The sequence below is a fragment of the Artemia franciscana genome, chromosome 2 (genome assembly GCF_032884065.1).
Source record: "Artemia franciscana chromosome 2, ASM3288406v1, whole genome shotgun sequence".
NCBI classification, from domain to species: Eukaryota; Metazoa; Arthropoda; class Branchiopoda; order Anostraca; family Artemiidae; genus Artemia; species Artemia franciscana.
In genome coordinates, this window is record NC_088864.1 from 9026764 (window position 1) to 9042715 (window position 15952).

The window sequence follows — 15952 nt, forward strand, 5'->3', positions numbered from 1 at the left end:
ATGTAGGAAAACAGTCTTCCTTTTCTCCTTCTGTCTTTTTTTATGTGTTTGTGCTGTTGCACTGGTGATTTCTCTTTCCATTATATCCCTTTTTTGCGGAGACACTAGCTCTTCCTTGAAGTATTGCTGAGCAAAATTGATTTAAAGAGTCGATCTTGAGGGGTGAAAACTTTTTTTTGCATTTATCGCAACCATGAATTTCGTATTAAAACAATTAGAAATTAAATTAAAACAAATTGAACCGGTCTGAAATCCAATGCAGCATTTCGTTTTTTGGGGTCAGAACAAACCGAAGCTATTTCCATTTTACACCACATTCATGAAAATGCATCCTTATTGGCAAATTGATAGGCTAGTAAATTATAGAGTGCCTCCATAGGTCCACGGTTCCTCCCCAAGTAATACCCAGCTTGAAAATACAGTTTGTAATATAGCTCTGGAATAATACTCGGTTCACAAACAGCTGTTTAAGGTGTAAATGGTAATCGAGTAACCTGAGTCTGTTTCGTGGAGTTTTCTTGCTTCGTTTATAGAAAGAGTCACTTCAAAAAGCATACACATGAAACTTGGTATTTTTTATTTCAGAGCTAAAGTCATAGAGTCAGAAAAAAAATTCATTATCTTAAAATCTTTATTGCGAACCTTAGAAAACGGACGGATATAATTAACATACTCATAAAACACCTAACAATATGTACAGCAGCATATTTTTTTTTCGAAAGCAATATAAGACTGAACTGAAAATAGGATGGGCTTGAAGGGCTGGTTATAGAGGTACTATAGAATTAAGAACTTATTCAGGAACGTATGTAGGGGGAGGAATCTCAAGACCAAAAACCCCTCCGAAATCCTAAATTTTCCCAAATTTTCGGACACTTTTTTCAAGTCAAATAATATATCTTTTTACTATTCTCTCACCCCTCTTAAGACTCCTGCGTATATGCCTGCCCTATTTGCAAATCAGAGCTTCTTCCTTCTTTCTACAACTACCCACGCAATCAAAGCTTTGGTAGACTAAAGAACTTTGCTTCATTGTCCATATTCCATTAGAAATGGTCTGGCCACAAGCTCTTTAAATTCCTAGCTACATTATCCATAGTAAAATACAATATTCAGTGTGATTAGTTTTCACAGTCAACTATTCTTTTCTAGATTTAAGCTTTTTCATCTCCACTACTCCGTGAATCTGGTTTTCTGTAACTAGCCACTCAGTTGTTTTTTTTTGCCAGCAGGTATTTACTTTGTGCTGAAACTGTGGATTGTGCAATGGATAAGGTACAATATACTCAACTGTCTTTGTTATTCTGAGTCACTGAATATTGTTGGAATATGTTCACAGAGCACCACTAAAGACCTTCAATACTTTGTGATCCCCAATCCCCACTTTGAGGCGAGCTGTGATTGCTAAAAGAGTCACTTTCTAACTTTGGCACAAACTGGGAGTCATTTGTCGAACTATCTTCATGCGGTGATGTTGTGTAGCGCCCGGAGTAGTGAGGGTAGTACTCATTTCGATAAGGCTGCTGGTACGACGGGTAGGTGAAATCTCCTGCTGGACTTGGATATCCGCTAGATACCTAAAAAGAATATACATACTAACCAAGAGTAAAATAAATTTACTTTTCAGACTATATTTTATACATTTAATTTAGGTATCTTTTGAGACAAGTCAATTTTACAGTTTTCAGAAGAGACTGGTTTACTGCTAATTAATATATTTAAAAATACAGTGAAATTGTGTGGTACATTTTTTAACTTTTGAAAGCATCATTGGTTTTAATGGAGACCTGCACTTGCGAGAGTGGAGTACTTAGAGTATATTTTACCATATCTTACTCCCTTTCTAGAAAGAAAAAACAGGATACAGTGCAAAACCTCCAACAAAAAAGTAAAGATGTATCGCTTTAAACATTTCTGCGAAAGCTCATATGGGTTTTTATTTCATCGGAATTCAGTAGCCAAACATGCGATTACAGTTCCATCAAATTTTATTAGTCAGTGGTAAGGATTTATTCTGAATGAAATAAATATAGAGTTTCAAATTTCTTCTGAATATATTTTTAAACATTGTTTAAAACTTTCCTTGGAAACTAGTATCATTAAAGATAATTGTCTCATTCTATGTGAGCATATGTTTGCCGAGCTTTAGAGAAACAAGACCTGTTTTCGAATTTAGGCAACTACTATCAACCTAGAGAAGGGCTGAGGACCCATTTTCACAAAAAATTATCCTATTTTTCAACTTATCCATGATTTTTTTTATTTTTCTTGAATTTGTCTTTGGTGTTTTGACAGATTTAAGCTGCAATCCCAATTTGCTGTTTTGACAATGGACTGTGGTTCGCTCTTTAATAAACTGCAGCTATTGCTGCAGCTACGACAGTAAACAAAATTCATTCTGAACACTTTTATTTTGTTCCATAGCACTAAACAAAATAGCCGGATACTAATGAATTTACTAGGTAAAAAAGAAGCATTTAAAAAAAAACAAATCGATTTCTAATATTGCGATACTTTAAAATAAGACCTTGCTTTTCATTCTTATATTCTTTTATTCCATTTTATTTCATCCCCCCCCCCTCTATGAATCCTTCTGTGGCATAACCAGCACTACTTTTGACTGACTTAACCAAAACTTCATAGCTCTAATTGGACAGTGGAAAATATAATAGTTGTAAATATTGCAGCTACAAGGAAATAATAAAGGGAGAGGGTCAAGCCCATAGACCCCCTTCTTCAACTAAACATCTTCAAGACTGTTCTGATCATTCCAATATTCTCCTATAGTTCGTGCGATATTCACCTTTTCTTTTGTTTTTGGAAAGAATTCCCCCTTTCCAAATTATTTATTCATCCTAAAATAAATCCCTCCATAGTTCCTTGAAGAAAATATCCTTATTATTACCTGGAATTGTTGCTGCTGATGAAATCCAGTTTGTCCTGCTGGTTGTAGCAGCTGATTTTGATAGAAGTAATATCCGGACTGTGATGCAGTGTCGTACATAGAGGTTGGATATAAGTGTGGAGCCCAAGTATGTATTCCTCCTTCTGGAGTAGGAGGAGTTCCGGGCCAATGTCCATGACTTGGACCAAATAACCAGTTAGAAGTTGAAATTGTAGATGGATAGTTGCTCGATGGAAGTTGATGGTGCTGTACAGGAGAAGACGGGCTACCGTCTGAAATGATAAAAATAAATTACTGGAAAACTTGCAGTATCTAAAATATTTTCGAGGAATGGCGTCGGTAACTTAATACATTATCAGTTACAATATATAAAAAGTAGATGTTTTTTTGTCAAACATTGCTGTAATATTGCCATAGATTCACATATTATAAATCAAAGAAATTAAAATAAAAAAAGAATAAAAATATAATACAAATCAAATCATATTCTATTCTCGTCACCATCTCGTGACTGGTAAAAAGCTAGTAGCCTGATGGAACTACAGCCAGCTGAAAATATTTGTTGAAGACACGGAAACTGCCAATGCCTTTAATATTTCTACCTCTTTATCTTTACTAACATGGGTCAAATCCAAAACGAGAGGGGTAGACGTCTTCAGGCCCAATGATTTAATTCTTCTGATTCGAATATATAACCTTTTGGAAAAAAATATAATAACACGTATCCGTGATCTTTCTTCTGGAAAAAAAAAATCCCTATGCCAAATTTTTGTAAATATGAGATTGAAATATCTACAGTAAGGGTCTCTGGTGTGTTGAATCTGATGGTTTGATTTTCATTCTGAGGGTTGTTTAAATTATTAGGGGTGTTTATCCCTTTTTTCAAAAATCTGGCAAAATTTCTTAAGCTCGTAACTTTCGATGGTTAACATTAAAATTAGCGAATTTTATATAATTGGAATCAGTATTAGATGCCAATTCTTTTGATGTTTGTATGAACCATTTGATATATTACTAGTTACAGTTAGCAAAAATGATATACCTTGTCCAAGACTGCTTTGAATGTTGCTTGAATTGATAGCTTAAAATTGATGTAGTTGAATTCAATTGAACCAATTAGCTCCGAATAAGATCTGCCATTTTATTGCTCTAATAGTTAAAGCACAGAACTAAACATAAAATCTGCTGGCAATGAAGTCTTTTTTCGGGAGAGAGCAAACAGAGAAAGAATAGAGGGTGCTTGTTCTTTGATTTAGAATGAATAAAGATTGTATGTGGGTGAACAAAAATTCAGAGATGGCTCAATCGTACGAGATTTTTTTTTTTACTGAGATAACCTTGCCAAGAGTGGACCCTTACATGGCCTTAAATAGTATATTAATAGCTACGATTGGTTAAAAAATGCTACACTTTGTCAAAGACTGCTGTAATACTATTGTTGCTAAATCATTACCCAAGAAAAGTTCAACTGGACCAAGTACCTCCAAATAGGATCTGCCATTTATTGGTCTATTAGTTAAGGAACAAAACTTAGAGTATTTCTGACAGTTAATTAGCTTATTCCCTTATTTAATTAGCTTAATTAGCTTAATACAGTTAATTAGCTTAATTAGCTTATTTTTATTTTAAGTTAATTAGCTGAAAAAGCAGAAACAGAATTAACAGAACGTGCATATTCTTAGAAAATTCAACAGAAATAAAGATGCCAATAGAATGAGAGAAATAAAGATGGCTCGATTCTATCAGATTTTTTAAAACTGTGAATACCATGCAAAAGGTGACGGACTCAGAAATTTGCATATAAATTTAGAAAGATTTGATGGTTGCAGGATGTGGATAAGGAAAGTCTATGATGAAGAAGTCAAGCTCTCTGCCAGTAAATTGGCTTAGAGACTGGCGTTATATAGTGGCCACTTGTAACAGTATTAATCTAAATTTCTCTCTTCTTGTCTTATCATTGATTCAGGTAAAATAAGACCTGAATCAATAATTAGTTTGAGGTACACCTACGAAAAATATTTTACAAATGAGTTTAAACCAAGATCTTAGCTATTTGCCCTAAAAAGCTAGTTCCTTTTTCGTGCAAGGAAGAGCTATTGAAAACCCTATATTTTTGGCTCTTTCGGAAATCACGGGAAATCCGTTTATATACCAAAAATTTCGCATGCATGCATTAATATACGGTAACATATGTAAAATAACTGTAGAAAAAAACACAAAAAAATCTGTCAGTATTCAATTTAGAAAGCATTAATTCGTCTATGCAACTGATTTGAACTGACATCTGGATCCTTTGCCATCAGGTGCCATCTGAAACATAAGAATTCATTCAGTTTGGGCACCGCTTTGTAGGGCGAGTTTGCATCCATTCTCCATACTGCTTATCATTACGTCCGTCTTGCTCCGCCCTCCCTCCTCTAAAAAAAAAGGTTAAAAAGATGATTCTGAACATACAGACATACTGTATAACCATATTAAAATATTCCTTGAGGCTCCCTTGCAATTACAAGCATATAAGCATTATTGCGTCGGCAGAAAGAAAGCCGAATTTATTGCCGTGACTATAAGCTTTTACAGCCGATAATAGGTTGCGGTTCAGGTAAGCAGGTCGTATAAATGACAATCGAATCTTACACCCTCATCTTAGAGCCAAACAAAAAATAATGTTTGAATTGCTCTTTGAATTTTCCTTCTTTTGGGCTAGTGACTATTTTGAATGTTACTAAGTGGTAGTGTATTTTCAAGATTTTTAAGTTTTGTCTTAAGCAAGGTCGTATCTAGGAGGGAAGGGATTTTGAACCCTTCCTTCCCCCCGTAATGTATTCCTGACTCGTAAAAACGTAACAAATATAGAAATTTTTAATGTTTTTTTTATATTTTTTTGTAACCCCCCCTCCTCACGAAAAAATTAACCCTCCTAACAAAATCCTGGACACGGCCCTGGTTTTAAGCATTATTTAGTATGACAAATTCCATATACCGTAAATTATAATCAAACATACCTTACATAAAGAAAAATGTTCTGTAAATTCAGTCGTTATTATTCTCAGCAGTCTTGAACCAGGATTTTGTTTTCGGGGGGAGGGTTGCACAACATGATCTCTTTTTTTGGGGGGGGGGAAGGTCAAAAGAGTTAAAAATATGCATCAAAAATTTGTTTGTATTCATTTTTGTTACGTTTTTACGAGTCAGGCAAACATTTCAGGGGGTGGAGGTGGTTTCACCCCCCTGGATACGGCCTTGATGCCCATTGGTGGCATTTCAAGAAAATAAAGGAGCGGGTAGAAGTATTAGTAACCCTAACAGTCTATGCAAAAACATGATATTTGCTTGGCTGTTACGATGTAATTATGGGTTATTGTAGACAACCCCTAAGTTTTGAAAATTATTTAGTCAAATAAAACCGGTACATCTTACATTGTAATAAAATATTTTGTAAAAACAAAGCTTTCTTTAAATATACTTTTAAATATAGAGGGATGGTTGAGCCCCTATCCCCCCCAATTAGAACCACTGCTTCTACTAAAATTAGAAAAACAGTCATAATTTTTTCTTCAACTCTTTGTTAACTATTTTAAAATCAATTTTTTGAAGATTGTGTTTTGTTAATTTAGCATAACTCGAGCATTTTAGATTTAAATTTTCGTTTTTTTTTTTAATATTCCAACGGTGTTTCCTATTTTGAATTTAGGAATTAAGGCTAATATACAAATAAGCTAAGGTTTAGGTATACACCATAAATATAGCGAGGGCCAATACTTGATTTTTGATTAGACAGGTAGAATATGTAACTCAAAAAGAGATTTTTGCGCTAAATTTGATAGTATATTTAGAATTTTCTATCAATAATTATGCCTGCATGGTGATTTTATAATCTTTTGCCCAAACACCAAATTTTCAATAAAAAAGCGCTACAAAGCAATTAAATTCTAGAAAGACTTGATAGTATTTTATTATATGGCATACAAATTTGCCATATTATAAGGCATTTTCGTAAACAATAGAAAAATATGATTTGAAAGATCAGAAATACAAAAATTGGCATAATCACCAACCTAAAATCAGTTTCATTGGGTCTAATTAAGGTCTAAGGTGATGGAATTATTAATTTCAAATTGCGCACAATTTCTCACAAGTTAATTTATGGAGCCACGGGTACCCCCCCCCCAATAAAAGGTTTAACAAATTGTACCAAACTTTTAGTTATAGGGCGCGTGGGGTGGGTTTTTCATTTATCGTGGAATCACGAATAAACAGTCAAAATGAGAAATGTAAGGGGGGATGAATTCTGAAATTGAGGACAACAAATTGCGTACGTATCTTATAGGACATATATGAAGAAGAATTTTGAAGTATGACGTTATGAAAATAACGATCACAAGAAAATTACATGCCTAGTTGGCGAATCTAATAAATAAATTCGTTGGAATAGCTAGATTCTAACAAATGTTATTATAAGATGACGTTATTACTAAAGTTAGCATAACTAATGAGTCTTTTCTGCTTAATACTTAATAACCGATAATTGTTTAGTCTAAAATCTGGATAAAACTTTTCATGAAAGCTGGTATTCAGTCTAACTGGAGGTGTGTAACCTATCTATGTGAAAAATCTTTTTCGCTGGACTCATAAAATACAACAATCGTTTTTGTGAAATTTGGTTTATCAGTTTAAAGAAGAGGGGATATTAAAAGTTTAAAAACGAAAATGTTTGATTTAAGGATAGAAATAATGATTTTTTTTCATGACATAATGTCCCGACTTCAAAATGCAAGGGGGGGGGGGCAATTGCAATTTAGGAAGTCAAATAAAGTTAATTAACACCTGGGAAACAAACCCTATATAGTGTTTTTCTCTTTAATCGTTGAATCATGGATAAAGTCAAATGAGAACAATGCGGTAGGAAATAATAAAATAAAGGCTAACATACTGCCTACGCGCCTGGTAGGTTTTTCTCTTTAGCAGATATAGGTATTTAATAATCTCTCCTTAAGACCTACTCCGAGAAAGAAGGGATCAGTCAAACAACCATGGAACCACTGTCACATATCAAACAGTTCGTGGTAAGGAACTGTAGTAAGGAGCGACCCGGCTCAATAGTAACCAAAACTCTAAAAAATGGAATTTTGATACCAATACCTACATCGAAAGAATCGCATTTTAATGCTGATTTTAAATATATGAGTTTCATCAAGTTTAGTCTTACCCACCAAAAGTTACGAGCCTGAGAAAATTTGCGTTATTTTAGAAAATAGGGGGAAACGCCCCCTAGAAGTCATAGAACCTTAACGAAAATCACACTATCAGATTCAGCGTATCAGAGAACTCTACTGTAGAAGTTTCAAGCTCCTATCTACAAAAATGTGGAATTTTGTATTTTTTGCCAGAAGGCAGATCACGGATGCGTGTTTATTTGTTTTTATGTTTTTTTGTTTTTTTTTTGTTTTTTTTTCCCAGGGGTGAACGTATCGACCCAGTTGTCCTAGAATGTTGCAAGAGGGCTCATTCTAACGGAAATGAAAAGTTCTAGTGCCCTTTTTAAGTGACCAAATAAATTGGAGGGCACCTAGGCCCCCTCCCGCGCTAATTATTTTACCAAAGTCAACGGATCAAAATTCTGAGATAGCCATTTTATTTATCGTAGTCGAAAAACCTTATAACTATGTCTTTGGGGACGACTTACTCCCCTACAGTCCCCGTGGGAGGGGCAACAAGTTACAAACTTTGACCAGTGCTTACATATAGTAATGATTACTGGGAAGTGTACAGGCGTTTCAGGAGGATTTTTTTGGTTGGGGGGAGGGGTTGAGAAGAGGGGGATATGCTGGGGCAATTTTCCATCGATAATTTGTCATGGGGGAAGAAAATCTCCATGAAGGGAGCGCAGGATTTACTAGCATTATTTAAAAAAAAAAAACAATGAAAAAATAAATATGAAAAAGTTCTTTCAGCTGGAAGTAAGGAACAGCATTAAAACTTAAAACAAGCAGAAATTATTACCCATATGAGGGGCTCACCTCCTCCTAATACCTCGCTCTTTACGCTAAAGTACTTTTAGTAATTTCAACTATTTATTCTACGGCTTTTGTGATTCAGGGGTCATTCTTAATGAATTGGGACAAAATTTAAGCTTTAGTGTAAAGAGCGAGGTACTGACGAGGGGGGGAACCCCCTCATATATGTAATAATAATATGAAAATACAAAAGTTCGTTACGTAAGCTAATTTATAAGTTACGTAAATCTTTTACTAATAAAAAGATTCGTAAAAAATTATAAGTTCTAGTTGCCTTTTTAATTAACCAAAACATCGGAGGGCAACTAGGCTTCCTCCCCTGCTCTTTTTTTCTCAAAATCATTCGATCAAAATTATGAGAAGGCCATTTAGCCAAAAAAAAAAAAAAATGCAAATTTCGTTTTAATTATTCCTCTGCGGAGAGCCAAAATCAAAACATGCATTGATTCAAAAACGTTCAGAAATTAAATAAAAAAAACAAGTTTTTTTAACTGAAAGTAAGGAGCGACATTAAAACTTAAAACGAACAGAAATTACTTCGTATATGAAAGAGACTGCTTCCTCATCAACGCCCCGCTCTTTACACTAAAGTTTGACTCTTTCTCTCAATTCTTCTTTTTAAAACAGTAAAAAACTTTAGCGTAAAAAAGCGGGGCGTTGATGAGGAAGCAGCCTTTTTCATATACGAAGTAATTTCTGTTCGTTTTAAGTTTTAATGTCGCTCCTTACTTTCAGTTAAAAAACTTGTTTTTTTTATTTAATTGAATATACTGGGGTCATGGAATACACCCATCATTTTTTGAAATTTTTCTTTTCAAAAAAGTGGAGAAGATGAATATTAAAAGTGAAAACAGATAATTGACTTAAAGAAAACGGCATAAATTTGCGAAAATGTAGGGGGGGGGGGGGCAAAGTGTATTTTTCAAAATCTAAGAGGGACAATTTTGTTTTTTTCCATTTTTTCAATAAAATGTCAATAAAAGGTTGGGAATCTAGGAGAGAAGAAGCAAAAAAAATATGGGGCAAGTCACCCCCCCCCCCAATCGACGTGCCTGTTTAAAGAATGATACATCATTTTAGATTTGTTAATGATTTGGATTATTCCAACCTTTAGTTGCAGAGCGGCAAGTGTGATTTAGGAAGTCAAATAAAGTTGATTAACACCTGGGAGACAAAGCCTATATAGTGGTTTTCCCTTTAATCCCATGCGTATACCCCCAATAAATATTTATAGTCGCGCTCATTAACACTACTGCTCTAAAATCAACCGCGATGACCAACCCAACTCGCTAGGTAGTAAACGGTATAAGAGAACTGAACACATGAAAGACAAATTCATTCGGTTTTAATTTTAAGTACTGTGTATTAACAGTTTTAAAACTAAATTAGATAAACCCAGGGTAACATCTAGGGGGTGAGCACTCAAACCAAAAAATTTCTTCAATTCGTAAATTGGTTGGAAAAATTTATGTAAAACGACTGTTTCTCCTATAGAAAATGTTTCTTAGACTCGTCAATTGTATTTTAAAACACAGGTAAAGAAATCCTTAACCTCCTTACCCGACAAAATTAGGTTCTGGTAGCCCCTAGAACAATTTTTTGGGGTATAACTCCTCCCTCACCCAAATCTGATCGGAAATTTATGATATGGCCCAGGATAATTTTGTGCTTTACTGCAGAAAATTGTGAAGTCAATCCCTAAAAAATTTATTTTATCTATTAATTTGAATTCAAAACCCGTTTACCAAAAAAAGGTATTTTATGACTCGAGGATGTGTAGAAATTGCCCAAAACATGTTTTGAGAAAACTTGCTTTTTTTCACTTCTTTTCATATAGTTTCTTCTAGGGCCCGACTGATATATCGGCCAGCAGATATTATCGGCCCAGTATGTGGCTCAGTGTTATTGTCGGATATCGGAAAGAAATATCGAATATCGGCCGATTTTTTTTTAGATTATTTATTTATTATTTTTAATGCGCAAATTATCCAGAAGATGGCGCCAGATTTCCCCAGGGAATTTTTTCTTGTCCATAGGGGTGGAGCCACCAGCTCAAGTCTGACCATGGTGGAGAAAACACCACAGTGAAATGAAGTAAGAAGTATATTTGCTGTCAAGACTTGTCAATACACACCTGGTGCAGTAATGTTCAAAATATATGAACGTACAACTTCTACCAAAACAACTAAAAAGAATACAATAAACCACACATTTCTGTTTAATGCATGTCCACTTGCATGGATGATCCAAGGATGATCCATGGATGATGGAAGATCCAATCGACTAAAATTATGATATCCAGTAAGGGGCACAGCTAAGGGATGGAGGGGTAGTTGCAATTTATTGACGTCACTTGCCGAAACCTCGGAAAATTTACCTTGGAAATTTTGCTTATGTGTCAGCGTTTGTTGGCGGCATATTGGACTATTTTGTTGACACATTCTTTAAATCCCTCCTCTCCAATCAAACTTAAAACCCTGGCTGCACCCCTGTATCCAAACAAAAGATTCGACTGAAATTAAGGAGCAACGTCAAAATTAAAACGAACAGAATTGTTACTTATTTGGGGGCGGTTGCTATTCCCTAAATACCTTTCTCTTTACGCTAAAGTTTTTTTTGAGGATTCTAATTAAATGGCCGTGTTTTAGGAGTCGTTCTTAAAAAAATGGAGCAAAAAGTCAAACTTTAGTGTAAAGAGCGATGTGTTGAGGAGGGGAAAGCCCCCTCATATAATAATATTTTCTGTCCTTTAAGTTTTGATGTCGCTCCTTACTCAAAGATGAAAAAGCAAAATATTTTTTTTTATTTAATTTCTGGTCGTTTTTACATAATGCTGGGACATCCAACTCCACTTCCATGTAAATTCCTTTCTTCCATGGAAAGTAATTTCCACTTGAAATACACCTCCCCCGCAAAGAAAATTCCCCCCAGACAATTCCATTCTAGATGAAAATTCCCCAAGGAAAATTTCTTACGGACGATTCCGAGTGAAAACATTTGTTTCTTAGCGCACTTTCCTTTGAAAAAGACTTTAACTTCTGTTTTTACAATCATTCTGGAAATCCCCTCTTCCATGGAAAGGTCCCCCCCCCCAGTGGAAAGTTTCTCCCACAGAAAATTCTCTCTGGAGAATTCGTTTCCTATGGAAAATACCCCCATGAAGGCCATCTCCCGTAGAAAATCCCCCCCCCCCTTCAGAAAGATACTCTAGACAATTCCAAACAGGCAAAAATCCTTTCGGACCATTCTCCAGATTTAAAATTGAGTCGACAAAGAGAAAGTAAGACAAATAAAATGAATATCGTATGGGAATGCTGGCAAATTTCCCAAGCGTAAAATTTTCCCTGGAATGTTCATCCCCTGAAAACTCCCCCTACACTGAAATTCCCCAGTGGAAAATCGCCAGCAAAAGAAAATTCCCCAGAAAAATCTACCCCTTCTTCCCCCCCAAAAAAGAAAGTTTGTATACTTTCTAATAACATATACTATATGTAAACAATGGGCAAACTTCAAGACTTACAAATCTTTCCCAGGGGCTTTAGAGGGTTATGTTACCCCAACTTTCCGTTCGAATGAGCCCTTTCTCAGTATTCTATGACTGTTGGTTCGATGGCATTTCCCTTGGAAAAAAACAACAACAAACAAACAAATAGACACGCATCCGTAATCTTTCTTCCTGCAAAAAATTACAACATTCCACGTTTTTGGAGATGGGAGCTTGAAACTTCTACAATAAGGCTTTTGGATACGCTGAATCTGATGGCGTGATTTCCACTACCACTCCTTGACTTTTAGAAAATTCAGAAGGTTTTAATGGGTAACACTGAACTTGGTGAATCTTAAATATTTGAAATCAGTATGATAAGTCGATTCTTTTTATACGTTTATTGATATCCAAATCCAGTTTTTAGAGTTTTGGTTATTATTGAGCCGCGTCGCTCCTTACTCGCAGTTTGTTACCCCAATTGGACTGGACTTATTATGATCTGTCCAGACTAGAAATGTATTTGGTTCTTATTTTTTTCAAAATCTTTTCTAAATAAATCTTGTTTGCATTGTTTGGAATCCACAGTGAATTACTGAGGCTGTACTTTGCCGTGTAATAGACCAGGGAGAAACAGACCCATGAGCATGAAAATGAGCACAGATTGCAGGATTTGAACATAAGGTAAGATTTTTTTCCGGAGGGAAATTTATCGGCAAATTATAACAGTGTCGTATTGGCACGATACTAATCTATCAGAATCGATATCGTACCTCAAAATCCGTGTCGATCGAGCCATAGTTCCTGCTTTCTTAATGATTCTTTTCTTATCTTCATTATTTTCTGTAATTCACCACTAAAAGGCATATTTGATCTCATATTTAAAAACTTAAAGCGACATTATGATCTGAGGCAGTATTAAGAAATGTAAACAATTTGTTTGGAATACCTTCATTTTTATCAAATTAAATCCAAGAAAAAAAGCGAAATAAAGAACAAAAAAACAATTTATTGGAATAGTAACACTACATTTACGTTTCTGACAAGTTTATCAATACTAAAATCAATGGTATCAATTCACAAAGATCCTGCAGGAGGGGGGGGATCGAATGTATTTTTCGATATCTAGGGGTGGGGAAAATTCATTGTTTTTGAAAAATATTCAATGGGAATAACCAAAAAAGGAATTTTTCTTGAAAATACCATTAAAGAAGTATTTTCAAAATCTAGAAGAAGCATAAAAATCTGGGGGGGGGGGGTATTCATCCCCAAAATTTACACCTGTCTTAAAAAGGAGTATTTGGAATATAATACTGAAAAATGATGGTGCTATCCCTACTGGTGAGACGTCAATCGTCAATGCAGCGCTAGTCTGCTAGAGACCAACTTTTACTATACGCTCTTACTCAAACCCGCTCTGTTCAGAGCTACGTTCCCGACTCCCTCCCATATAGATTCCTTTTCCTTTAACTTTTTTCTTATGACCTCTTGACACCCAATTGAAGGAGGTTAATTTTTTCCCCATTTTTTGCTTAAAGAAGAGAGGAGGGTTAAATTAAATAAAACAGTAGACAAACAAAAATGAAACGAATATTCTAGAAAATTATGTGAAAACGTAGATGTTCGGATATTTTTTTTCATCAATAACAAATGGATTTAAGAAATGGACGCTAACTATAATAATTTGAATTTTCATGATTTTATCATATTGATAATTTTTTAATAGTCTGAGTGGTTAGTATTCATTTCATCCGAGGGGGGACTGATTTCCCGCAGCTTGGTGTACCTCTTAGAACGCTACTTGTGCCGCACACTTCCACCACACGTTGCATACTCTCAAAAACGCTTGGCACAGTTCAATCACCCTTGACAAGTACCACCTGGTGTACAAGATTTCTGAGAGCCCTTTGATAGTAAACCCTTTGATTTCAACAGTATTAAAAAGATTAATCCTAGATAGCGACTAAATTGAAACTTTTCTACTACATACTGTATTTCCATTAGATGTATTTATTGTGCTTTCTTTGGTTTAAACAAACTATTATTATAGGCACCAAAATAAGAAAATCTGTCTCCGTTCAAACTTAAAATTAATTGTGCAGTTTTATTGGCCCTAAAAGACAAATGTCTTTGAGTAGGCGGAAAATATTGCGCTGTGCCAGGTGTTATAAGGTAGTTTGTTGAAACAATTGTTTCCCGGGGCAAACATTCGGGGAAATTAATTTCACTTTACTGTAAACAAACTTCCAAGAAAATAAACAGGACTATATAATATTTATAGTCCTTTCCCAAGTCCTTTACTTAACGTAAGACCAGAAAAAGAATCGAACTTCCACTTTAATTCCGCTTCGTCATCACCCGGCACTTCACGCTAGAGGTTTTTTGCACTTTTAAAACGGCTTTATATTGTTCTAATTAGACGGACATTGTGTTTCATGAGTCGTTTTTAAAGAACTGGGACGGAATTCAAACTTTAGCGTAAAGAGCGAGGTGTTAAAGTAGGGAGCAACCCCCTCATATACGTAATAATTTCTTTTCGTTTTAAGTTTTAATGTTGCTTCTTACTTTCAGTTGAAAAAACTTGTTTTTTCTTTAATTTAATTTTTTACCATTTTTTTAAATAACGCCAGGAAATCTGGCTCCACCTCTACGGGAAAACCCCTCCTAAAGACAGGTATATCCTCTAGATAATTCCATCCTGGTGAAATTTACCCTGGACAATTATCCTTAACATCTCCACGCGTAAAATTGAGTCGGCAAAGAGAAAGCAAGACATGCGAAGAATTTCGTATAGGAATTCTGGCGAATGCCCTCAGTGTAAAATTTCCCATAAAAAACCATCCCCTAGGGCTAGACCTTTCCCTAGGGGCTGTGGGATCAAAAAATACATGCATACTTCCCAATACCAAATATTACACTTAAAAATGGGCAAATTTTATGACTTGAAGACCTTTCCCCAGGGGCTGTGGGATCATGTTATCTCCAATGGCATATTTTTTCAGCCTTTCAATTATCCTGAACAAATAACTATCTCAAAATTTTAATTGGACCATTTTGAGGCATGGGAAGGGGCCTAATTGCCCTCAATCTTTTTAGTCAATTAAAAGGGTACTATAACTTATTAATTTCCATTGAACAAGCCCTCTCTCGATCTTCTATGATAACTAAGTCAATGCGATCATCCCTGGGGCAAAAAACAGCCAACAAATAAAAACGCGTCCGTGATCTTTCTTCTGGCAAAAAACACAAAATTCCACATTTTTGCAGATAGGAGCTTGAAACCACTACAGTAAGTTTTCTGATACAGGTAATCTGATGGTACGGTTTTCATTAAGTTTCTTTGACTTTTAAAGGGTGTATTCCCCTTGTTTTTGAAATCAGACATACTTTCTCAGAATCGTAGCATTCGATGGGTAAGACTAAACTTAATGAAACTTATATATTTGCAATCAGCATATTAAACCGATTTTCTTATGTATCACCTGGTATCAAAATTCCGTTTTATAGAGTTTCGATTACTATTCAGCCGGGTCACTCCTTATTTGCGGT

The 15952-nt window shown here is 35.1% G+C and overlaps 1 protein-coding gene across 1 annotated transcript in view; it reads right to left on the bottom strand.

Moving 5' to 3' along the window:
- Nucleotides 1–629: 629 nt before the first annotated feature.
- The window catches only part of LOC136037077 (T-box transcription factor T-A-like), a 53601-nt gene continuing 38278 nt past the window's right edge, over nt 630–15952 (bottom strand). The window contains exons 7-8 of the mRNA XM_065719530.1: nt 2906–3177; nt 630–1577 (exon numbers count right to left, since the gene is read on the bottom strand). Of these exons, the coding sequence (XP_065575602.1) occupies nt 1347–1577; nt 2906–3177 (503 nt within the window). The 3' untranslated portion in view covers nt 630–1346. The remainder of the gene's footprint in view (nt 1578–2905; nt 3178–15952) is intronic.